This window comes from Chrysemys picta, chromosome 3, assembly GCF_011386835.1.
Source record: "Chrysemys picta bellii isolate R12L10 chromosome 3, ASM1138683v2, whole genome shotgun sequence".
NCBI lineage: Eukaryota > Metazoa > Chordata > Testudines > Emydidae > Chrysemys > Chrysemys picta.
The window spans coordinates 7,155,318-7,180,710 of NC_088793.1; the positions used below are offsets into that span (position 1 = coordinate 7,155,318).

General features: G+C 53.5%; 1 protein-coding gene across 1 annotated transcript in view; it reads left to right on the forward strand.

Annotated features, from left to right (window-relative positions):
• LOC101948727 (bifunctional epoxide hydrolase 2) overlaps positions 1–25,393 on the forward strand; it is an 85,438-nt gene that overhangs the window by 48,649 nt on the left and 11,396 nt on the right. Inside the window, exons 11-16 of the mRNA XM_065587429.1 lie at positions 2,696–2,781; positions 4,459–4,570; positions 18,350–18,424; positions 20,852–20,897; positions 23,686–23,788; positions 24,214–24,283. Of these exons, the coding sequence (XP_065443501.1) occupies positions 2,696–2,781; positions 4,459–4,570; positions 18,350–18,424; positions 20,852–20,897; positions 23,686–23,788; positions 24,214–24,283 (492 nt within the window). The remainder of the gene's footprint in view (positions 1–2,695; positions 2,782–4,458; positions 4,571–18,349; positions 18,425–20,851; positions 20,898–23,685; positions 23,789–24,213; positions 24,284–25,393) is intronic.

Sequence of the window (25,393 nt, forward strand, 5' to 3'; positions counted from 1 at the left end):
CTCAGGCTGGAGATTCCACCATCTCCCTAGGTAACCCATTCCAGTGCTTCACCACCCTCCTAGTGAAATAGTGTTTCCTAATATCCAACCTAGACCTCCCCCACTGCAACTTGAGACCATTGCTCCTTGTTCTGTCATCTGCCTTAGTCCCTCCGTGCCTCAGTTTCCCCTCTCTACTAATGGCTCTGCCCTGCCTCACGGGAGGGGGGGGTTGTGAGGATAAACACATAGAAGATCATGAGGCGCTCAGGTACGATGGAAGCCGGGGCCATGCAAGTACCTTAGACTAGCAGAGATGAGGTGGGCAGAACAGTGGCCTGGGTTCATTTCGGTATCCAGTCCCCTTTGAAATAGGAGGCAGTGTTGTCCAATGGCTAATGCACAGGGTTCTCTTCCCACCTCTGCCACTGATTGACTATGTGACCTTGGATGAGTCACTCCCCCCCCGCCTCAGTTTCCCATCTGGGGATAATGGTGCCTGCATTTGTAAGTGCTGTGAGAGCACCAGTGAAGCGCAAAATAGTCGTATTTGTGAAATCCAGACGTGCCACCCTGTCCCCGCAAGGGGGCTCAGCTCCCAGGGGGATTCTGTGCTATCTGAAGAAGCTCGGTACTGCAGCACGGCTGGACGTGCAAGGGAGGAGAGAGATTCTGGCCGGGCCCAGCCTCTATCAGGACACACAAATAAATAAGATCTAAACAGGGAACGCCGTGGATTGAGCTGTATCTTGTTGAAACAGATGCTGCTTCAAAGCTGGCAGTGGTCCTTTCAAGGTAACGCAGGGCCTGGCCAATGGAAACTGGAACTAATTGCTTTCCTCTTCTCTCTGTCTTGCTGCTGTTTTGCAGTTGGTTTAGTGGCATCTCCTGGGAGCTGGGTCCCCTTTCCCTCTGACCTTCTGCCTGGGCATTGCCTGGCAAGGCCATGCCTCCCATGACAAGTGACAGCAGCTGAGCCCTCACTGCGAAGTCATTGTTGTAAGAGGTGGTGGCTAACACCAGTGCTTAGCTCTCCCGTAGCACTGTCCACCTGCAGCTCTTCAAAGAAAGGCAAATATCGCTGTCCCTATTATACAGAGGGGAAACTGAGGCACAGGGCAGGATGATTTAGTTGGGGATTGGTCCTGCTTTGAGCAGGGGGTTGGACTAGATACCTCCTGAGGTCTCTTCCAATCCTGATATTCTATGAAGCGAGTTGCCCAGACCAGTAGCAGCGCTGGGACTAGAACCCATAATATCCCGACTTATTCCAGTGCCCTGTCCTAAGTCTGTTCGGGATCTGTTCAGGCTAACCTGTAATAAGCCCCTCTCAGGCCCCAGTAAGAGTGGCCCCTGTGCCCTTGTGAACTGCTTTAACTAAACTGGTTTAAATTCACACCTCTAGTTAGACTGTGAAACGCTGTGTATAGACCAGGCCTGACTGAACTAAGCTTAAGAGCAGTTTAAGTGAGTCCGAGTGTGGTTACGCTAAGGGTTTGCCCTGCTTAAATTGATCCGTTCGGCTGCTGCACGTTTTCTTGCCCTGCCTTGGAGTTGTACCCACTCGCCTACACGTAACTGACCCTGCTGCTAACCTCTCCGCTTCAACCGTGGCCGCCTGATGTGAATGTAAGGGAGGCTAATCCCTGTAAGCCACGTGCCGAGAGACCCAAGGAACGCAACGAGCAGGAGGCGGAAGAAGGCTTGAGTTAAAGCAGCCCCTGCACTACTGGAAGAAACCCCTCCGCCCAGCTCCTTTGCACGTTCCATCACTAGAGGCTCCATCACACACTGGTACAGCAGTGTCCGGAGGGCTAAGGGAGTGAGAGCATCCCAGCCTCCAGCTGACACCACGTTCCATGTCCCCTTTGAATCCAGCCTTTGGCCTTAAACTTCCCAGCCAGCGGGAGGCAGGAGAGCAATTGATTCATCTGTAAAAGGCCCAGCAAAACGCCAGCCAGCAGCTCATTGAATTGCACGTGACAGCCCGCTTGTAGGTTGGCGGGAGGTTGGCCTTGGTTCCTGTGCTCGGCCCCCGGCGGGGCATTGTGAATGGAAATTTGTCCTGGGCGATAACAGACTGGTATGCTGGATCGCGTGCCCAGGGGTTTGCGAGGTCGCTAGTAGACTGGTTTTCACTCGGGGTGGGCTACCCAGCCTGCTGGATTAGGAGCCAAGTGCAAGCAAAGAACTCTCTGCTAGCAACGATTGCCGCGGGGCCAGGGGACGAAGCAGCTTTGCGGCTTAACTGGAGTCGTGCTGTCAGGGCTTCTGCAGCTAGTCTGTCCCCGCCCCAGAGGCGGGGCTGTGGAAAGGCACCTCCTTGGGCTGTCTCTTTCCCCATCCTCCCAGGGCTGGGGAACAATGGACATTGGCCTGTTCCGCAGTCCCTGGTCCACCCCTCCCCGGGGGACAGACCCCTGGACTGGCGCAGAGCCCTCTGAATGGGTGAGGGAAGCAGTGGGGGGGAGAAAGACGGTGCCACATTGGCAAACTGATCCGCACTTCGCTCTCGCTCTGGCTGGTGGAGAGCTTCCAAATGTCTCCTTGTCGCAAAGCCCCTTCGTGCCCACTGGTAAGTGCTGGATCACCCTCCTGTGTTCCCAGCCAGAGTAACTTGAGTTCCTTCTGCCCTGGAAAACCTATTTGCTCCCAAAATCACTAACCCATTGACACACTCGCAATGACACCTTCCTTGTTTCCCGTACTCCCCTAGGGCATTTCCCAAGCAGTGTTCATCGGCCATGACTGGGGCGGAGCTGTGGTGTGGAACATGTCCCTCTTTTACCCAGAGCGAGTGAGGTAAGTCACCGGCGGATGTCTCCCCTATAATTCAATCTCCAAAGGGGGCGGAGGGGTACCACGCAATGAGCTTTCTGACTTAGTTGTGGATTTTGTTTTGTTTTTTCCAATCTGTCCTGAAATGAGATGATTTTGGGAAGAGAATACTGAGAAAATGCTCACAATTCCCACTAATGTGACCAGAAGGTTTTTTGTTCACCATATAAAATATCACCACAATCACCAACTTGACTCTTGAAAATATTTATTTGCTGAGAGCTTTGTTAGAAGCGAGTTTCTACTCTGAAAAGTGACCGTGTAGAGGCCTCCGCCAACTCACCAGGTCTACTCCCTGTTGTGAGTGGCAGAGGCAGAACTGTTCATTTGACGGGCAAAAGGTGATTTTTTACTGCTCTTGACTCTTGTTAGCCCTCGAGAGCCAACACAGCTGAGAGCAAGCGAGCTGGATTCTATTCCTCTGGGGGCATCGTCAATTGCACCATTAACAAGGTTCCGGTCAGTTACACCTGTGCAAACCACTGGCCTTGCTCAGGTGTTACTGAAGTCATAACCTGAAAGCACTGGGGCTGCGCAGGTGTCACCAAGCACCTGATTTTCCCTACAGGACCTTTAGAACATGTGGTCCCATGTGAGAAGGAAAGATCCCAGCATGACTCCGAGCCCAGCTTGAGTTCCCAGTGCTGGCTAGTGGAGGAAAACCTCTGTACTCAAACTGAGCGTGCTTGATGGAGTCACTGGGGTGTAACAAACGTAACCTCTCACAAGACTATCTGTAGGGACACTTTTCAGAGTAGAGCCTCACTAGGTGAAGCTGGTGCTGGGAAAAGTTGCCAGGATCCCAGACCGGGAGACAGAGTTTCTCTGTTTAGCCACTGAACAAGTACAACCTGAGCAGCAGCCCAGTAAGTTTTCTCTGCGCATCGTCCTGCCAGGCTGCGCCAACCTCTCTAGTCTTAGACTCTGACCTCTCAGCGTGGCCGTAACGCGTGTTGCCACGGTGAGAGTCCTGGAGCCTGAGCCAATTCCCGGTGAATGACTCAGCTGGATCTGAGACCAGCCTGCAGAACTGGGGTGCCGGCGGCTAGAACCTTAGTATATGGACCGAGTGGATCTGGGATTCAGTGACCTCGTTCGTTGGGCCCTTCTCCACTGACAAGTGATGCTTTACCGCGGGAGAAGGCTCTGGGCACTCGGGGCTAGAGTCTTAGATGGTGTAAATTGATGATCTGTTTAGGCCAATATGATTATGGTGAATTATGCCTGCTGCGGACCTGGTCCTTCACATGATGTTACTCCCGGGGCCTGGGGTGTAATAGGAGTGATGGTCTCTGCTATCCATCTCCCCTGCCCCAGTTCACCATTTACTGCTCTCACTGCCCTCCCATCACAGAAACAACGGCTCTGCTTCCCCCAGACCCCTTCACAGTGGAGTTCTAGTGAAGGCGCTCCATGTGCTTGACGCTCCGAGGGAGCACCTGCAAAGGTCCATATCTCACTTCTCTCTGAAGCCTGCTCGTGGGTGACTTCCTGTCCCATGTCAATGCCCCTGTGTGTGCGCGCAGCCCAATGCCAGTGTGCGAAGTCGGAGTCTGCTGTTTAAATCCGAGCGTATCGCTCCTGGTTGTAAACTGGGTCTTTTGGTTTCTCCCTCTTTGATTCCTGCTGCTGGTGTCTTAGGGCAGTGGCTGGACTGAACACGCCCTACAGACCTGCGGACCCCAAAGTGGATGTCATGGAGACGATCAAAGCCCGTCCTGTGTTCGACTATCAGCTTTATTTCCAGGAGCCGGTGAGTACGAGCCAAAGATGTTCTATTACCAGTGTGCTGGGTACATGCGCTCCATGGGTTCTGTTCTCCTGCCTGCCAGTCCCGTGATGTAAGGCATCAACAGAGAACTCTACCTGAGGAAATATAAAGGATGGCTCTGGCTAGAGGGCCAGATTCAGAGCTGCTGTAAATCCATATAACTGGATTGACTTCAGCCTAGCTCTGATGGCTTCCACCAGATCTAGCCCCATAGTGCCATAAAGGGAGAGCTCGTAAGGTAATAAAACAGTTGGAGCGGAGAAAGTTTGCCTGACAGAGATGGTTCCATTGGTAACGCTCTCTCTCCTTCTGATAAGACATCCGCCCTTGGTCGTATGCCTCACTGATGATGTAGTGTGTACCAGGGGTGCGCTCTGTCCATCAGATGAAATGTTAAACTGAGACTGATTCTGCCTGTATTTGGTATCTGTCCAGGCAGGGGGTTAAAGATCCCCTCGCACTATTCCAAAAGTGTTAAGAGACAATCACAGACTCCTGGGCACTGCTCCCCCCATCTTACCACCCTTGGACATCTCAACCACTGTGGAAACCAGTTCCAACGTCTAAGTGTCTAGAAAGGGTCATGGAATCGAGGAAGCCGCTGCGGGGTTTGCGCAAGGATCTGCAAGATTCATGAGCTCCCCTGCCCGCCTTTTTAAATAGCCCCGAGCAACAAATTCCTGCTCTTGCCTTCGGCGCCTCAGAGACTTTGTTCGAAGGGGCTTATCCGAGCGTTCGAGGCGCTGGGCATGGGCAGTGCCAGCTGAAGGACGGTAGACGATGCCACGCTAATGGGCGTGTGCAGTGCTCACGAGCAAAGGCCATTGGCCGGGACTAGGCAAGGCTCCCATTGGCCTTTCCAAGCACGGCCAAAGCATGGAAAATCTCACAAGCTGCCCCCAGCAAATGGGTCAGCAAAGGGCGTGGCGGGATTGCCTTCATCTGGCCACTTGCCACTTACAGCTACCTTGACGCTCTCCAGCCATGACCGGCTGGTAAGTCCTAGGGGACATTGAGTCCAGTCCCCTGCTAGCACAAGAGACCCCGAGTCAGCAGAGTACAGCAGGTCTCCTCAAAACAGCTCTGCCTCCCGTCCATGCGCGCTGTGGCGTCTGGCTGTTCTGGCCGATAGCTGCACCCTGCGGCTTGAACTCTGCATCACAACCGGCGCACAGGCATCAAGTCCCCCGCTGGGAATTGCATCCCAGCACGTACCTACCTGGACTAATGCAGCAGCGGGGGGCGTCCCAGTGTCTTCGCTGCACGGCTGGCTGGGTGAGTGGGGCTCATGTTCGAATCGGATGTAACCGAACTCTCCCTTGCTGCGTGCCCCCTGCTAGGGACGCCGCCCCGGCTGCTGGGTCAACGTGCCACCAGCAGCTGCTGAGCCAGGCTGGGGCAGCGGGATCGTTCCTCCCCGAGCTATTGTGCAGTGCTGAGGTGACACGTCCGCATCGCAGCGACTCGCAGGGAGGCTGCTGAGGCCACATTAAAGCCCCTGGCTCGACAGCGGAACCTGTGTCTGCTCCCTTATTATGTCCCCTGGGTGCTCCTTGTGTCCTGTGATCCCCCCAATTTTTCCACAGTCCCCACCAACCCTTGGTCAGGAGAAGAACGGACAGGACCGGGGCCCGTTCCTGGCAAGGGATGTTCCGCTCTCTCCCCACTGGGGCAGAACATCCTGCTTCCGTGTGGCTCTCCGACCCAACGGCTTATGGATCAAGGGCAGAGACTTGAGCTCACGTTTCTTGTGTGGTGCCCTCAAGGGCAATGGGTTAGTTCCAGGGCAGCCCAGTATCCCTCTGAGAGATGCCCACAGCCGCGTGGCTGCGGAACCCATCACAGCTGGCAGATGTCTGCCTGAACCGAAACCCGTTCCAAATGGGCTCTTCCCAGAGAGGTCTAGGGCGGATCGAGATGAGGGGGGGCCCTAATAAGTGTCGGGTGCTAGAGCCTGCTGGGAAAGTCTCTGGCGTTAAAGCCAGGCATGTGAGTAATTACAGGCGGGGGTGGAGTGATTGCAGCGGATTGATGCTGGCAGGTGGATCCCGGTAGCTAGCCCCAGGTACGAGAGGGATTGGTGTGTCTCTTGGGGGCTGTGGGAATGAAGGGCTGAGGCAGAAGAGGTCCTGCAAGGACGGTCCAGGAGCAGATCCGTTTGGGGGAGAACTCAGGTTGAGGCTTTGAGTTGAGTTACAAGCCCCGGGGAGGGAAAAGGGTGGAGTGCAAGCGGTTTGGTTTTACTCTGGGCATGTCTACACTAGAAGCGCTACATTGGCGCAGCTGCACCGATGCAGCGCGTCTGGCGAAGACGCCGTATGCCACCGGGAGAGCGTCCCCCGCCGACAGAGCGCCAGTGTGGATAGCACTTAGGTCTCTGGAACTTGCATCACTTTCCCCCCCACCCCTGAGCGACGTAAGTTAGATCGACTTAAGCGGTCGTGGAGACCCGCCCCCTGTCTGGAGCAGGGTGGGAACTCCACCTGCTCAGTCCCTGTTCTCTGTGCAAAATTAAATGTGGAACACAGCCTCTCTTGACAGAGGGCAGGTGGCTAATGAACCATGAGCATGCTCATCGCGTAGCTGGGGGCCGGGCCTCTGAGCTGCGCTGACGATGGCAAGTGTATTTCCGCCTGTCGGAGGCAGAAGGCCGAGCCATGCGTCCCTTAGAGCACGTTAGAAATCCGATTAGCTGACTCGAACTGGTGGTACATGGCGAGTTTTCCAGCGTGAATTCCGCCCTGGCCTCGCATATTCCCTTCGCACTTTGTCTTTGAAATGATAATTAGGCAGATGGCCCCTACATGTGTTTTCAGCCCAAGAGGCAGAGCTGGGCTTTGTTTGTCATGCTTGGCAGGCAGGTGAGGAGATAAAGAAAGAACAGAGGGACCTTCTGGTGCTTTCAAGATAGGAAGACGCTCCTGCCCTTTGAGCAAAGAGGCCTTGGCAGAGGGAATGAAAGGGGATGTTCTGAGCTCTGCTGTATAGGGCCTTAGAGAATAAGGAATTGAAGGGGCCAGGGAGCCAGGGATGGATTTTAAGAGGGGCTAGATGCAGGCATAGTATTGATTCTCACAGCAGAGTGGCTGGGTGGGGAGATTATAGTCCAACCTCCAGGAAAATAAGGAGTGAGGAGCTATTGGAAAACGTTGGGGGAAGAAGGGGAGGCTCTGAATCCGAAGCGGAGTGACGGCTGGGCCTGGAAGTTCCCGTCCGGGGATGTGACTGACCTGTCATTAGTTTGGAGTTGCTTTGCTGACCAGGGGTTTTAAACTGGGTCTTTCTAGTGTGAGATCTACACAGAGCAGCAGCCAGGCTGCGTAAGCCCCCAGTTCGAACCGCTCCCCCCCGGAATCCTATTAAATGCTGTGGGGTTGAGTCGTCTTTCTGAGCTAGGCAAATGAAGCCATGTGCTATACATGGTGGGTTTTTCCTTCCAGGTGAGCCCGGGAGCTTCTCTTCACTTTGCCCAAATGTCCGAGACCACATTCACAAGCGGAGTGTGGAACTTGTGTCCCGGCTGCCTCTGCACGAGCAAACGGGACAACTGCATAGGCAGAGGGGTAACGAAGCATCTGAATGCGCATTTGCACCTGGCCTGACTCCGTGCACGGACACAGGCGCGCTTTTCGGATCATACAAATAGAAGGCCGTTCCCCAGGCAGGAGTTTGGAACAGCAGTGAACGGTATGGTCGTAAATACCCCAGGACGGCAGCGTGGCATAATGAAACAGCCTTTAACCACACGCCCAAACAAGCGCTAGGAGCCGCGTCAGGCATCCTCTGGCTTTATAATTCAAGACAAACCTTCATCTTTAAAGCTCACCCCTCTGGCAGGGAATGGCCCCCCGAGCCAGCTAGCAAGGTGTAATCTTTCTCAACCTGCTCTGTTCTAGCCCGACAAATCCCAGGTTTGAGCGGAAATCACAGCTTTCCCTAAACGGCCAATTTATTAAACTCCATCAACACGCTGTCTTCGTCTGGAAGTTAAGTCTCCATATCCCACTGAAACCCATTTATCTTCTCAGCTCCTTTCTCTGCCCTTTCACGTGCGTGACGCCAAATTGGATAGGGTGCAGCGGATCCAGACACAGCAGTATTTCTGTCGTCTGCTTTTTTTCAAATGGTGGGGGGGAGCAGTCTGTTCAGCATCCCGCGGTGCAATGCCCCCCCATCCCCCACCACATGTCCTGATATTTTACTGTTAGGATCTGGTCACCCTAGGAGGGGGTGAGCAGGGACACCATGAAGGGCATGTCCTGAGAGCGAGTTGATGATCACCAGCTAATGGGAATTGCATTTACACTTCAGCCTCTGTATGTGGTTTCTGGGTGGGTGGATCAGAGCATCAATTTCTTCTGAAGGCAGTTTCCAATCTGGATGGGCAGAGAACGTACTTTGAAGTCTGTTCCTGCCAGACAGTGACCGGAATTAATAGCGATGCAAGGAGGCTGGTGAACCAGCGCTTTCCCTTTGAGATGGTTGGGAGTGAATTTGTTTTATTAGTGCTCATGAAAAAGACAGATTGATGATGCTGGCCAGACTCAGGTGTAGCACAAACCTTTTACACAGTTAGTGCACCCCAATCCTGTCCCCCGCCCCTTTCCATTCCAGTCCTGAGCCTGGCACTGCATTCAGTCAGGCTAGATACTGTGGTGTGTTTTAATGGGCATAGCTGGGGCCTGGGATGAGCTCCACCAAATGTTGATTTCCTGGGCGTTAAGCCCCGATTGCAACTGGAGACGTTGAGTGGGAAGCGGTTGGTATGGGATCTGTTCTGAGGACGAAAGGAAGTTTGAGGGTTCGAGGGTGTTCAGCATGGCTCACCCACTGCAAAACTTCGTTACAAAAGTGAGGACGGGAAGATCTGTCTTCACTGCAGTGAGTCCAGGCTCTTACCCGGGGGTGCCCCCTAACCACCTTCCCCTCCCCACACATATCCTTCTCCCGCCAGTGTCATGGTTCTTTCTCCTCGGGTTAGCTGGTCCCGTTGGAGGTGTGGGGTGGAACCTACGTCCCGCTTTCACTTGGGCTGGTAGCCCAGGGCGCAGGCTAAACCACTCGGTGCTGATAGTCCTCCAGAGCCTTCCCACAATTCCCCCGGTGTGCCCAGCAGGCCAGGCAAGCTCTCCCACAGTTCAGTGGGGTAGAATCATAGAGCGGCTCAGTTTGCTGCAGCACAGAAACACATGGGCTGCGCCCTCAGAAGTCCTAGCGACACACGTGGGGGAGCACAGCCCCAGTGGGTGGCAGGAACTTGAGCAGGGCTTTGTGGGGTGGCTGCACGCCCTGGGCTTGGCTGACTGCTGAAGGGGGGAGAGCGGGAGCAACTGGCATTTAACTAGAAAGCAAAACCTCAAAAGGGGCCTGATGCAGCCTCAGGAAATGCAGTGTCAGCTTCTCCGCTTCAAATGAATATGCGCATATGTTACTTGTTCCCCTCTGATAGGCTCATTTAGACTCGCCACGCTTGCAGTGAAGGACACATGGCAAAGTCATTGCAGAGTGAGGTTTTCTCTAGCTCCATTCTTACTCGTAGCAAGGCCAGAAGGGGCCGTTGGGACCGTCTGGTCTGCCCTCCTGGCTGTCACAGGCCAGAGAACTCCCGGCGGTCTAGGAGCTGAACATCTGGATATTCAAGGAAGTGCAGGATCGCCTGGCAGTGTGTGCTGCCGTTTCTGCCCGGTGGCTGTGGTGCATATCATAGAATCATAGAAGAGACCTCAGGAGGTATCTAGTCCAACCCCTGCTCAAAGCCGGACCAACCCCAACTAAATCATCCCAGCCAGGGCTTTATCGATATCCCAGTTCAACTAGTATCAGTCTCTGGCAGGTGAAAGGCACCTAGATACTAGGGGGCTGGGTAGCAGTGCAAACCCCTAGAACAGCCCAGGGCTTCAGGGCCATTGAGGTAATCCCTCCAGATCCAGGGTAAATAGGATTTCTGAATGCAGGTGCCATAATTACAGGGCTCGCTGTCCCTCTCCCCTTTCTGGTCTCTCCAAATGCACCTCCCCGCTGCCAGGCCTGGGGTCTTTACCTCTCCTGGGATGGAATCCTGCAGTTCTCCACTCAGACCAGGCCCTGGGGCACAGCGTCCCTGTGGTTCACTGAACTTAGCCAGCAGGTTCAGCCCCTGCACTTCTTCCCTGAGGGCATCTGTGACCAACAGCGAATGGAGTGACCAGACCCGGGATTAAACCAAAGAATCGTTTAATCTTAACAGTAGGAGCGAAGCTAATGGAAGTGTAAAAGGATTGTAAAGCACTGATGGTCTGTACCACCTGGAGGCTTATGCTGAGGTGTGCCTTGGAAGGCAGCCCCCCAGCGGGTGTCTGTTCCCTCAAACAATAGAACCCCCTCCCTAGAGAGAGTAAGTTTTAGCCAACCAGTAATCCTGTGTCTTCTCCTCCAAGGCTCTTTTGCCCAAAGCTAGCTGTGCACATTGTCCCCTGTAGAGGGCACCGCTGCACCAGCATCTGTAAATACACTACACATCCCTGTGCCTGGTATACCTATCTCATAGAGCTGGAAGGGACCTTAAAGGGTCATTGAGTCCAGTCCCCTGCCTTCACAACAGGGCCAAGTACCATCCCTAACATATTTTTGCCCCAGGTCTCTAAATGGCCCCCACAAGGATTGAACTCACAACACTGGATTTAGCAGGCTAATGCTCAAACCACTGAGCTATCCCCCCCCACTAACACCTCCAGCCTGAAGCAAATATAAATAGGGCTGTGACAGGCTGGCTTTATTTCCCCTTGTCATGCCAGGCTGCGAGAGCCAGGGCCTGGCATTTATTATTTATTCTCTCCTTTCGACGAATAATGATTCCGCTGGGCAAAGCTCAATGAAATGACTGCGTATTCCCCGGAAAGCCTGCATCAGCTCTCAGCTCCGCGTGCTGCCCCTCTGCCACCACCACTGCAGCTTCCCAAGGAAGTGGAGCCGCTGCCATGCGGACGTCAGCCTGGCAGAGCGTTGGAGGGAAGCAGAAAAGCTGCAGGAAGTACTGAGTGGGCTGATGGGTCCAGATTTCATAAGGGGTCCAGATTTGCCTGATGGGTCCAGATTTCATAAGGGGTAATGGAGAGCAATTGTTATTCCTACACTCCTTTACGGATGCAAAGCCTGGGTGACTATTGACAGCACCTCAAGAGTCTGGAGAGGTACCACCAACGATGCCTCCAGGAGATCCTTCGCATCTAGTGGGGAGATCGCCGCATTAACGCCAGCATGTACCCGGAAAGATAATGGAGCAAATAATAAAGCAATCAATTTGCAAACATCCAGAAGATAATGAGGTGATAAATAACAGCATGGATGTATCAAGAACAAATCGTGTCAAACCAACCGGATAGTTTTCTTTGGCAGGGTAACAAGCCTTGTGGATAGGGAGGAAGCGGTAGACGTGGTATATCTTGACTTTAGTAAAGCTTTTGATACTGTCTCGCGTGACCGGCTCATAAACAAACTAGGGAAATGCAACCTAGATGGAGCTATGATAAGGTGGGTGCAAAACTTGTTGGAAAACCGTTCCCAGAGAGTAGTTATCAGTGGTTCAGTCATGCTGGAAGGACATAACAAGTGGGGTCCCAAGGGGATCACTTCTGGATCCGGTTCTGTTCAATATCTTCCTCAATGATGTAGATAATGGCATACAGAGTACACTTATAAAGTTTGCGGACGATACCAAGCTTGGAGGGGTTGCAAGTGCTTTGGAGGATAGGATTAAAATTCAAAATGATCTGGACAAACTGGAGAAATGATGCCCAATGGTTCCTTCCACTTAAGAAGGAACGATCAGTTCCACACATACAAAATGGGAAATGACTGTCTAGGAAGGAGTACTGTGGAAAGGGATCCAAGGGTCATAATGGACCACAAGCTAAATATGAGTCAACAGTGTAACGCTGTTGCAAAAAAAGCGAACATCATTCTAGGTTGTATTATCAGGAGTATTGTAAGCAAGACACGAGAAGTAATTCTTCCGCTCTATTCTGCGCTGACTAGGCCTCAACTGGAGTATTGTGTCCAGTTCTGGGCACCACATTTCAGGAAGGATATGGACAAATTGGAGAAAGTCCAGAAAGAGCAACAAAAATGATTAAAGGTCTAGAAAACATAACCTATGAGGGAAAATTGACAAAATTGGGTTTGTTTAGTCTGGAAAAGAGAAGTCTGAAAGGGAACATAACAGTTTTCAAGTACATATAAAGTTGTTACAAGGAGGAGGGAGAAAAATTGTTCTTCTTAACCTCTGAGGATAGGACAAGAAGCCATGGGCTTAAATTGCAACAAGGGCCGTTTAGGTTGGACATTAGGAAAAACTTCCTAACTGTCAGGGTGGTTAAGCACTGGAATAAATTGCCTAGGGAGGTTGTGGAATCTCCATCATTGGAGATTTTTAAGAGCATGTTAGACAAACACCTGTCAGGGATGGTCTAGATAATACTAAGGCTAGGTCTACACTGGGGGGGGGGGGGGTGTCAACTTAAGATACGCAACTTCAGCTACACGAATAGCATAGCTGAAGTCGGTGTATCTTAGTTCGATTTACCTGGCCGTGAGGACGGTGGCGAGACAACCGCTGCCGCTCCCCCATCAACTCCGCTTCCTCCACTCGCCGCGGTGGAGTTCCGGAGTCAACGGCAGAGCGATCAGGGATCGATTTTATCACATCTACACTAGATGCGATAAATCGATCCCCGATAGATCGATCACTACCCGCCGATCTGGCTGGTAGTGTAGACGTACCCTTAGTCCTGCCATGAGTGCAGGGACTGGACTAGATGATCTCTCGAGGTCCCTTCCAGTCCTATGATTCTATGATCCTTACTGACGCCAAGGTCACCAGCATTGAAGCAATGATCCTCATGCACTAACTCTGCTGGGCTGGACATTGTGTGCGGATGCCAGACTCTCGCCTCCCAAAACAAGTCCTCTACTCTCAGCTCACCTGTGGTCAGAGATCCCGGGGTGGTCTGAGGAAGCGCTACAAAGACTCACTGAAAGAGCATATTAAGAAAACTGATTTGGACGTCACAAGCTGGGAGGAGCAAGCCACCAACTGACCTCAATGGCATTACATCCTCCATCAGGCAGGGGCCCGCTTCGAGAAGAAGCTGAAAAGACAGAAAGAAGGAAGGAAAAGGAAAGAACTTTCTCCCAGCAGGCAGCTGACCCACCAGGAAATGTCTGTACCTACTGCAGGTGGATCTGGGGTTCCAGGCTCAGAATCCTAAGTCATCTCAGGACCCATATGTAAATTTGTGGTAGAGATCATCCTCGAATCAAGGGATCGCCGATGATGATGAATGGAGAGCAGCTTCAGGAGGAACTTAGCCACTGAATCCCATAAGTGCAGTGTAGGATCAGGCCCTTAGACTGTAGGCTTTTGGGGCAGGGATCAGTCTCTTGCATGATCCAAGCAACGCCACTGGAGCACATGAAATAACGCTTCATTAAAGGGGAAATCCTCCAAGGAGTGGATGCTCCTGGTGGCCCTTCAGGCTTGTTAGATGGTTCCAATTCCAGATTGGAGGCTGCAGGTTTCCGAGTGACCTGCCTCTCCATTTACCCCCACTCTCAGGCTGCGGATATGAGACTGGTCCATGACTATTCTCTGTCCTCTGCTCCAAACTCTTCTCTCCTCGCTGGGCTTCTATTTCCAACCGTCTGTTCCTCCCCTCATTAGTTTTGCCACTTTGGCAGCCCCCTTGCGCTTTCCAGGGCCGCTAGGCATCTGGGGCTTCAGAGCGCAGGACCCGTAAGAGTTAGTGGTGCCATCACTTCCTGGCCCCCCTCTGCATCCAGTCAGTTCAAGTGGGAGGCTCTTCCGGCTAACGGACGTCAATGCAACTCTGGGAAGCAGCGGGCTGGCTCTGCTGGGAGCCCCAGGCTGCTTCGCTGCAGTGGTGTTGCATTGCGGGCTTCCCGCAGCTTTTCTCTGGCGTCCGAGCACCCTTACTCTCAAGGGTTCCCTGTGCGAAAGTCATTGCCTTCCCCTCTAGCTTGCAGGCTGCAGCTAAGAGCAATGTGACTGCTGGGCGATACGGAGCCCTCGGAAAGCAGGTGATTCAAATGTCTTGGAGGTTGTGACGGGGCAGAGCGGCCCTGCACTGGTACCGCAGGGATTAACCCTTCCTTCCTAGCAGAGGAAGCCACACCCCTGAGGCTCTGCTGGGCATGCTCCAACTGGAGAACAGGTATAAAAGCCTGCAGAGCTGCTCAGATGGGGCTGACCGCCAGAGGGGAAGGAGGCACGCCGTCAGCTCCCAAGGGGGGACAGTCTGCGCTCCAGGATCTGGAGGCCAGCCAAACCGGGACGCACCCTGACGCCCAGACGGAGTACGTCACAGGAGGGTAACAGACCAGAGGACCTCCCGAAGCAGAGAACCCGGAGTTTGGTAGGAAGTGACCCAGGGGAACTTTAGAGGAAAACGGCATTAGAGCCGCACAGAGGCTCGGCGTGTTGCGGGCGGATCTCCGCCGAGCCGGTGACAAGGGGAACTTGCCACAACCAGGGCCCTGGGTCAGGACCTGATGGAGAGGGCGGGCCCTACCTCTTCCCCACATCACAGGAATCATACGGACTCTGGCCGCTAGGCCACGCTACCCTGGCTGAGAGGGGGAAGTTATATGGACTGTGGCCATTGGGCCGCAGGGCTCCAACGCTGGAAGTAATTTATATGGACCCTGGGCCTCACTGCCCTGACACTTGGGGTGAGTTACATGGACTCTGGCCGCTAGGCCGCACTACCCCGCCTGCGAGTGGGGAGCTATATGGACTCTGGCCATTGGGCCGCACTGCTCCAACGCTGGGAGCAATTTATGTGGACTCTGGCCGTTAGGTCACGCTACCCCGAACAAGGGGTGATTTCATGGAGGGATCGGGCCACCCACAGAGGGGTGGGCACGTGAACTTGGGAGTGGCGAGGTTCCGACACCCCATCCCACCCCTGCCACAAAGGGGCGGTGCAGTGCCAGGCCCGCCACAGAGGTTCATAGGAGATGTGGTTGTTGGCAGATGTAGCTGGGCTCCCGGTGGACAGGGCATGTCTGAGTTACATGGGAAGAGGGATCCATCGGCGACGGCTGATACTGGCTCTGAGAAAACCAATCCGTTCCAGGGTGCAGATGGCTTTCTTGCAGATGGGAACCGATAGCTGAGAGTTTCCATGCATGTAAACAGCGCCATGAAGCCCTGTTGGTGGAGGGACCGTCCCTCAGATTAGATGTAAACCCAAGGCACTTGTGGTTATCAAAGAACTCTCGGTGCTTTAACTCATTTGCCCTGGGCAAACTCCACGCTTGGTAATTGGGTTCTGCCTCCCGGAATTTCCAGATTCTTCGTGTCCCACCGCGATTCAGAGCATTGGTGCTGCCTCATTCCATCCCAGCGCTGGCTACATTTCGGTGCGGGCCACAATGATTCCGATCTAAGTGGCTTATACAACAGTAAAGTTCCTCTCGTGGGAATTCAGTGTAGTAGACAGCCTGTGGAGGATGCTCCAGGACTCCCCCGAATCTCTCACTAGAGAGAAGTACATAGTGGTGAGTAATACCTGTTTGGAGACACATGATGTAACATTGTGAAGTGCTTTGAGATCTACTGATGAAAATCCCTTTATAGGAGCTGGTATTGCTATTTATTGTTTGTTGTTAGCACTTAGATAGTGGCTCTCTCTTAGAATCGCAGAATGAACATCAATCCATGCCACCCCCATCCTCCCAGTGAGGTAGATGTTACTGTATTTTTTACCCTATGGTCCATCCTGTGGGAGGTAGATAATGAAACCTTGAGTCCCATTGAAACAACGTGACCCCGTCTAATCCGTTACATTAAGTCAGAAGAACATGACACCCAGAAACGCCAGACTACAGGGTACCACAACATCAAGAATTGAACCTGGCCTGTGTCTCCTGCAGCCTAAAAAAACCCTGACATGCTTAGCACCGCTCAGTACACAGCAGAAAGAATCCGACACTTCGGTTGCTTCCCCTCCCAGAGGCCCTGCCCCTTGGCCAAGCCGGAGCTGGGCTGGGGAGCCCGGGCCCCTCCATCTGCCCAGGGTGGGGGACTCGAGAACAGCCCCTGGGTCAGCGACTCCCCACAGCTGCTCGGGCTCCCCGGGCCGCTCGTACCTGGGCTAGGCTCCAGCTTCCTGCCTGGCCGGGGGGCAGGGCCTCAGGGGGAAGAGGAGGGGCCCCTGGCGAAAAGTGGACGGGGGCAACACCTATACACTTTCAAAAGTGGGAGGGCCATGGCCCCTTGGCCCCCATGTTCCGGTGCCTCTGCCTCTCAGGGCTGCAAAATATGGTGAGAAATGTGGGGTGTGGCCTGCGCATGCAGCTTTCTCTCTTTTCCCCTCTCTCTGGGAGGCTTTAAAATTAGGGGTTTTTTTGGTATGAAAAGCAACATTTTCCTCTTTTTCCGGGAGTCGCTCACAACTGCAGTCTCCTCCTCCCCCCATCACAGCTTGTCCCTGCAGGGCAGGACCGAACCGAACCCCTGGGTGCGTTTAACCCTCTCCTCCCCTGTTCTCAGTCCATATGAAGCCACTGCACATGTGACTCTCCAAACTGGACTTGGTAGACAAGACGCCTGCCAGCCCGATGCATTATCAGCCCTGGTGGAGCTGTGGGGAACCTGCAAAAAAAATCACCCAGCCCCAAAGCTGATTGATCTTCCCCCTTCTCTCTTCTTCTAAGAGCATTGGCTTTTCTCCAAATGAATTCTTCTTTTAATAAGTGCTTCATTTTAATTGACAGCTGGAGTGAGTGAAAGCAGAACTGAAATGCAAACAGGGCCATTCAGTTCGTTCCGTCCGACAGCTTGGGCGCGTCAGCAAATAGCCAGCCCAGAAAGCCGGTGACCAGGACTATTGACTGGCTTCTGCACGGTCTTAGGATAAAGTCTCTTTAAATGTCACAGAGCCTCATACCTTTAGGGTGCCAGTTCACAGCCCACCTGTGTTGGTGGCAGGAAGGGGATTGCCAATGTGTTATTGGAGCCTTTCACTCTTTAGGTCACCAGCTGGGTTGGAGTTCACCTGGATGGTCACCAGAAGTTTTCACATCTGACGTCTGCTCGGTGGCCCCCACGTTAAATGAGCTGGGGCGGGGGGGTGGGGGTCTCAGTCTAGTCCCCAGCGGCTGGGTGTGTATGTTACAAAACTGCTGTCATGTCTGGCACCGTTGCTGGCATTCTCGCTGATCTCCTCCAGTGGGCCAAGCAGAGGACTCGGAGCCAGGACTCCTGGGTGCTGTTTCCTACTTGACCTCTGATTTGCCGCGGGACTTCACTTCTCTCCCCATTCGTTCTCAGGAGAAGTGATCCTGGCGTGTCACTTATTTTGCCCCGGGGGCAGGTGGAGGGGGGAGACCGTTTGTAGGGAGTGGTGGAGGTCCCTGGATCAGCGACACTGTGGACTGTTGTGCTGCGCTGTGCCATGTACCCATTTCACATAGGTCACTGAACAGCTGTCTGGGTTGGGTTCCAGCTGGGGGACTAGAGATAAGAGGCCCCTGAACTCTCCGGCCCCCTGACATGGGAGATCCGGGTTCTCCTAACGTAGCGTTTTGTTGCCTTTTGAAATGTCACCATCTTAGCTGTGCTGATAACGAACGAAACGCCCCATTCCCGGGAAACCGGTGCCGCGTTACCCCGCAGGCCTCTTCCCGCCAAGCCGCCCGCCAGCACTCTGGGTCCTCTTTGGAGAGAGCTGTTGAAAGCGGCTGCTGCTGTTTCTCTTGCAGGGTGTTGCTGAGCTCGAGTTGGAGAAGGACCTGAGCAGGACGTTTAGGATCATGATCCGATCCATCAGGAAGGAGGTAGGGGCGGGGCATGCGGCTGGGTAGGGCGGGGCTTTGTGTGATCTTTATCCCATAGCTGGGGTCTGAAGGAGGAGAAGCAGAGGCTGATGATCCAGCCCCAGCCTGGGTTAACTCTCTGCTCCCATCTCTCTCACCTGGGGAGGCCTGACTGGAAATTCCGGGGGGAAGGGTTTGGCATCAAGACTCAGCTGGAAGTTTTGCCAACTGTTGCAACCCCCAACCCCGCTATCTGCCACTCCACCCAACGGTGATGGGCCCGCTGGATGTTTGGAGAAGAATGTTGGTATTTAGATCATCGGTAGGTTTCAGAGTTAACGCGCTCTGGTGAGATGAACAGGGTGTTAGTTCACACCTTTCTTGGAGACAATAATTTGGGCTGTCTGCAGACTCAACCAGGGCACTGCTGTCTGCCTTACATCCATTTCACATTCAGAAGACCTAGTAAGGCTTGGGATGTCCTTTAAGGAAACTCGCTCCAATTCTGCCCTATGCTGTTGTGGCTGGGGTGGACTCGGTGGAGGGCACAGGGCCTTGAGCATCTGGCACAACCTGAACACTCTCCAGGGGTTACATCGAGTCTCTTTATCTCAGAGCACAATACAAATAGCGTCATTAACCTAGAACAGAGGCAGTAAATATTTATCAGCAGCTTCAGGGCAAAAACCCTTAAGAGAGCTTTGTAATGTAAAGAAACTCAAAGTCTGGAAGGCAGAAGATTCATAGTTAAGGCTTTTTTTTAAATCCTGGCTCAGCTGCAACTCACTGTGTAGCCTGGGGCGAGTTACCTGACTGCAGTTTGCCTTTTGCCATCATTAACGCAGGAATCATGATATTTACCTAATATCCAGTGTAAATCCAGGGGGGGTGAGGGGGAGCCACATGCTGGAAGCAGGGACGTCTGGCCCATTGCTGCAGTTCTTTGGCTTGGTTTCCAGGCCTTTTTCAGAGCTAATGGAGTACTAGTCCCGTCCCGGGAGAGTCCAGGGAGTGAAATCAGCCTGGGAATTGAACCAACTCTCTTGCATGCCCCTGGGGCATCAGGGTTTGTCTCGGAGTCCCCAGGCGATGCTCTGGAACTGCTCCCCACAAAGCCAGTCAGGACTTTGGGGAGCCTCCTCTCCCTTGGAGCAGACTATCTTCAGGGCAAGAAGCTCACACGGTGTCACCTTCTTGGGTCTCTCCTTGGAGCATTCAGCATATGCCCCTCCGTGTGCTTCCCACAGCGAGTCCACCCAGGCGGGATCCTGGGGAAGCCAGAGGGTCCTGCACCCCCACTTCACAGTCAGACGTGACTCTTAGCCAGCCAGTAAAACAGAGGTTTATTAGATGACAGGAACACGGTCTAAAACAGAGCCTGTAGGTACAGAGAACAGGACCCCTCAGCCAGGTCCATTCTTGGGGCCCAGCGAGCCAGACAATCCCGTCTGCACTCACTCCCCATCCCCAGCCAGCTCCAAACTGAACCCCCTCCAGCTCCTCCTTTCTGGCCTTTGTCTCTTTCCTGGACCAGGAGGTAACCTGATCTCTTTGTTCACCTTTAGCTATTCCCTTGCAAGGGGGGAAGGGCCCCAGCCATTTGTTGCCAGGATACAGAGTGTCAGCCATTTATGCACACTGGAGACTTAAGAAATGCATAGGGGAAACTGAGGCACCCACACAGTATTCAGAGGAAACATTAAGAACAGCCCCACTTCGTCACAGGGTTCAGGCGTCAGGTAATGAGTGTTTGCTGTCCCAGCGGAGAGCGAGTGCTCCAGCAGCAGCGTGGGGCACTCGGGACCCGTTCGCGAGTGACTGGGATCCTCCGTCGCCCCAGACGCAGCGTCTTGCATTGCTTGGGGCTGGCTGGGTTAGAGCTCTCTGCAGTGTCTGCTCCGAGCCAGCTGGGCGAGGGAAACCCTGGGCAGGACTGGGCCTGGTCTGGATAGGACTGGGCCAGGTCCTAAAATCCAAGCAGCCTCATTACATAGAGCAGCAGCCCCCGTGTGCTCGGTGCAAATCCTGCGCTGCTTTGGTCTGTCGGCTCCTGGCTTTGGAAGGCCCCAACAAGCCCCTTCCCTGGGCGCTCTGGGGGCTGCGCTCGGTAGCAGAGCACAGAGGAGGCCCAGTGCTGCTGTGGGCCACAAAGTGCCTTCGTATGGAGCTTTGGGGAACCATTCCACAGCCGGGCCTGCCCCTTCCCTGCAGCCACCCCGCAACGCCGAGTCGGCCCGGGGGAGCCATTCCCTGAACGGCTGGGCAGTTAACCAAGAACAGTACGTTTCCAGGCTCGTTAGCTAGATGCACGTCTGTTTTTTAAACCAACCCCCTACGTCAGTCCCTGGCGCCGCGTGATTGCTCCCATGGCTTTTCTCTGAGTTCCCCTCTGGCCGGCTGCCCTGGGAGTTAATCACGTCCCGTTAATTAGAGCTGCTTCCCTTGCAGGACGAGCTGCCTGTTCCACTCAACTTCGCCGACGTCCGGGAGCGAGGTAAGGGTGCGAAATGGCCTAGGTGGGAAGGGATTTGTCGCCCCGTTCCCCCGTTATCTCCCAGCCTTGTCGTTAGTGGCGCAGCCGGATCTCTCTTATTGACGATGTTTCAAATACTTGCCAGAGGGGGGTCCTGCCGAGCTACTCCCGGGGCTCCCTCCCCTTCCCTCCAAACGTGAACGGACCCGACTTCACAAGCAACCCTACAATAACAAAGGATTGGGTTGCTCGCGAGGGTTGGGCTGCGCACACAGGTATGTTATTGTAGGGTTGTTCATTGGACGTAAGGAAGTCCAGGGCCATGACAGAAGGGGATGGAGGAGAGAGAAAGGGTGTAAAAGGGATGGATAAAAAGAAGCATTGAATTGTCCCATAATAGTGCAACCCTACAATAACATCCCAGCGTGTGCAGCCCAAGGCTTGGGAGAGACCCTGCGATAACAAACTGGCCTGTGTGCTTGCAGGGAGGAGAGAGGCTGGTATTAAGAAAGAAATCGCTTTTCTTTGCAAGCTCCTCTGGGTAGATCATGCACTAGGCGAGGGTGGATGTAGTGAAATATGAGTCATTTTGAGTGCCAGAGTTCCCTCCCCACTCTGAACTCTGGGGTACAGATGTGGGGACCCGCATGAAAGACCCCCTAAGCTTATTTCTACCAGCTTAGGCTAAAAACTTCCCCAAGGCACAAATCCTTTCCTTGTCCTTGAACGGTATCGCTGCCACCACCAAGTGAGTTAGACAAAGATTCAGGAAAAGGACCACTGGGAGTTCCTGTTTCCCCGAAATATCTCCCCAAGCATCTTCACCCCCTTTCCTGGGCAGGCTTGAGAATAATATACCAACCAGATCGGTAACAAGCTGAGCACAGACCAGACCCTTGGGTTTTAGGACACTAAAACCCAATCAGATTCTAAAAAGAAAACAGACTTTATTATAAAGAAAGAAAAAGTAAAAGCAGCACCTCTGTAAAATTAAGATGGAAGATAACTTTACAGGGCATTCAGATTCAAAACACAGAGGATTTCCCCTCTAGGTAAAACTTTAAGGTTACAAAAACAGGCATAAACCTCCCTCTTAGCACAGGGAAAATTCACAAGCTAAAACAAAAGATAACCTAACGCATTTCCTTGCTATTACTTACAATTTTTGTAATCTTAGATGCTTATTTCAGGTACGGTTTTAGGAGATGGTTTTTTCCTGCCCTGGTCCCTCTCTGTCCGAGAGAGAACCCAACTTAGGCTAGGTCTACACTACCTGCCTGAATCGGCGGGTAGAAATTGACCTCTCGGGGATCGATTTATCGCGTCCCGTCGGGACGCGACAATCGATCCCCGAATCGACGCTCTTACTCCACCAGCGGAGGTGGGAGTAAGCGCCGTTGACGGGAAGCCGCAGAGGTCGATTTTGCCACCGTCCTCACAGCGGGGTAAGTCGGCTGCGATACGTCGAATTCAGCTATGCTATTCCCGTAGCTGAATTTGCGTATCTTAAATCGACCCCCCCTGTAGTGTAGATGTAGCCAAAGAGACCACAAACAAAAACTTCCCCCCACAGATTTGAAAGGCTCTTCTTCCCTTATTGGTCCTTTTGGTCAGGTGCCAACCAGGTTATTTGAGCTTCTTAACCCCGTACAGGTAAAGGAGGGATTTTGTGCTACCCGTAGCTGTATGTTTATGACACTGAGAAACACCCTTGATGCTGTCCCTTTCATTAGACGCTGGGCAGCAGGAGGGACGCCTCGGCCAGTGGGATGGCGTGGAGCGGCTGCATGTTAGCCAGAGCCCCTGAAACTCCTGTCTCCCTCCTTGGGTTTCTTCCCTTTCTTGCAAATCCACTTACGCAGCGTTCTAATCAAATCACCCAGCGATGCACGCTGCAGAAAGGCGCTCTCAATAGCAGCAGCGATAAGCATTCGTTGCGCAGCTCCAGCTGGAGGCGCGCACCCTGCAAAAACCGCCAGGAGAGCTGGAGGGGCGGCCTATGCACAGGGCTGCAGGGTTCTACTCCAGGCACGAAGGGCCGGTCCAAAGGAGAAAGATGCCCTGGTAGGACTTGAAGTTGGCTTTGAAACCAGCCTAGAGCGAATGTCTGTGTGGATTTCAGTGTGAACAGCTAATCTGGGTTTAGCTGGACCAGTTTCACCATATTGGTTTAACGTCACGCTGTGAATTCTACCAGTGCCGTGTTCTCGTCTAGACTCGCCCGGGCTGCATGTGACCCCCAGTACGGATACGTTCTATGAAAGCGGGGTGGTGAGTGTAGTGAGTTTGTCAGGCCTGTTAGGCGCTGGTGTTACAGATCAGGGAACCCTTTGCCAGGCGGCACCATTGGGCCTCTCTCCCACTGCCCCGGTAGCCGTTGGGCTGAACATCACAAGCTCTGGTGCATAAAGTCGAGGCACCTAAGTCCACATTTAAGTGCCTAAATAACCGGTGTTGCCATCACGGGCACTGAGCACCCTCAGTGGGAGCTGTCGCTGCCCAGTGCCTCTGGAGAGGAGGCCGCTCCCATAGCTGCTTAAATGAGGAGCCTGAACTCCTGGGCCGGCATGAAACTCACACGCCATCCACTCGTCATCACCGGGCTCCCCCGTCTCAGCCTAAATCCCATTCACAGAGCAGCACCCGGCTTTAAAACTGAGCACGGGGAGAGAGGGTGGGTGCAGGGAGGCTGCAGAGGCCCTTTGCAAGCCCTTAGTCCTTTGTTGGGGCCACGGATTCGGGGTCATTTGCAGCTGATCCTTCCCACGAGGTCGCCTATCAGATGTTCTCACCCTCTCTCTCTCGGCAGGAGGGCTTCTGGCTGGCATGTCAGAAGACCCACCTCCAAGCCAGATCCTAGCGGGAGCGGATCTCCAGTACTTCATCCAGCAGTTTAAAAAGTCTGGCTTCAGGTAAAAGCAAAGCTAAAGAACGAAGCAAGAGTCTGGTGCTGGAGATAACGTCGGCTCTGCCTGGGATATTCCCAGAGACGTTGTTACAAGGCCTTCGGCTGTTTCATTTGCAAACAAACCACTCCTCCCCCACCCCCCCACGCCCCCCCCCCCGGCATGGGGCTCTTGAGAATCTCCCCACGGCTTGGAGGCAGGCGTGCAGTGCTGGTGCCCATGTGGAGCCTAAGATGAGCCACCATAGAAAGCCCAGCTAAGAGGGCGGGGGGGGGGGGGGGGGGTCTGCCCTGGGATCGCAAGGAAATACCAACTCAGCCAAAATCTTGGCCCCTGGTTCAGCTGCACCTCCCCAAGGAATGCAGCACCCGAGAACGATCCCAGTGACGATTTAAGCCCCTCCCCCCTTTCTCTCTCTGTCTCGCCCTTAGGAGACCATTGAACTGGTACCGGAACATGCGAGCCAACTGGCTGTGGGGCCTGTCTGCAAAAGGCAGGAAGGTGAGAGCGGCCCCTGTCACTCAGCAGCTGTCTCTGGGCTCGGATCTCAGAGCAGGGGCAGGAGCTAGGTTAGCGTTCTCCAGCCCGAACCCTGGGCCGCTCGCAGATGAGGGAACGTGCCGAGAGCAGCCCGCGGTGCCTTCGTTCCCTGGAGCAGAATGAACAGTCGCTTGGGAACAGGCACTAGGCTCATCTGTCTGTCCTCCCCTAGGCTCGCGGGCGCGTCGTGATCCGGCATCTGGAATGTACGGAAGGAGTACGGCAGAAAGGGATCTAGGGGTTATAGTGGACCACAAGCTAAATATGAGTCAACAGTGTGATGCTGTTGCAAAAAAAGCAAACATGATTCTGGGATGCATTAACAGGTGTGTTGTGAGCAAGACACGAGAAGTCATTCTTCCGCTCTACTCTGCTCTGGTTAGGCCTCAGCTGGAGTATTGTGTCCAGTTCTGGGCGCCGCATTTTAAAAAAGATGTGGAGAAATTGGAAAGGGTCCAAAGAAGAGCAACAAGAATGATTAAAGAACTGGGTTTGTTTAGTTTGGAGAAGAGAAGACTGAGAGGGGACATGATAGCAGTTTACAGGTATCTAAAAGGGTGTCATGAGGAGGAGGGAGAGAACTTGTTCACCTTAGCCTCTAAGGATAGAACCAGAAACAATGGGTTTAAACTGCAGCAAGGGAGGTCTAGGTTGGACATTAGGAAAAAGTTCCTAACTGTCAGGGTGGTTAAACACTGGAATAAATTGCCTAGGGAGGTTGTGGAATCTCCGTCTCTGGAGATATTTAAGAGTAGGTTAGATAAATGTCTATCAGGGATGGTCTAGACAGTATTTGGTCCTGCCATGCGGGCAGGGGACTGGACTCGATGACCTCTCGAGGTCCCTTCCAGTCCTATAATCTATGATTCTGTGATTCTATGTCTGTTCTCTGCCAGAGGCAACGTGTTGGCGAAGGGCAGGGTGTCCTTCGTGGTACCCCCATGTGGGAGCCTGACCTGGGGACCCTGTGGGGCTGTGGGTTGTCCCGCAGTTGGGATTGACACACACCCACTCAGTACATCCCACGGAGTGAACTGGCAACTGGTCCCGTCTCAGCCTGTAGTAACATTG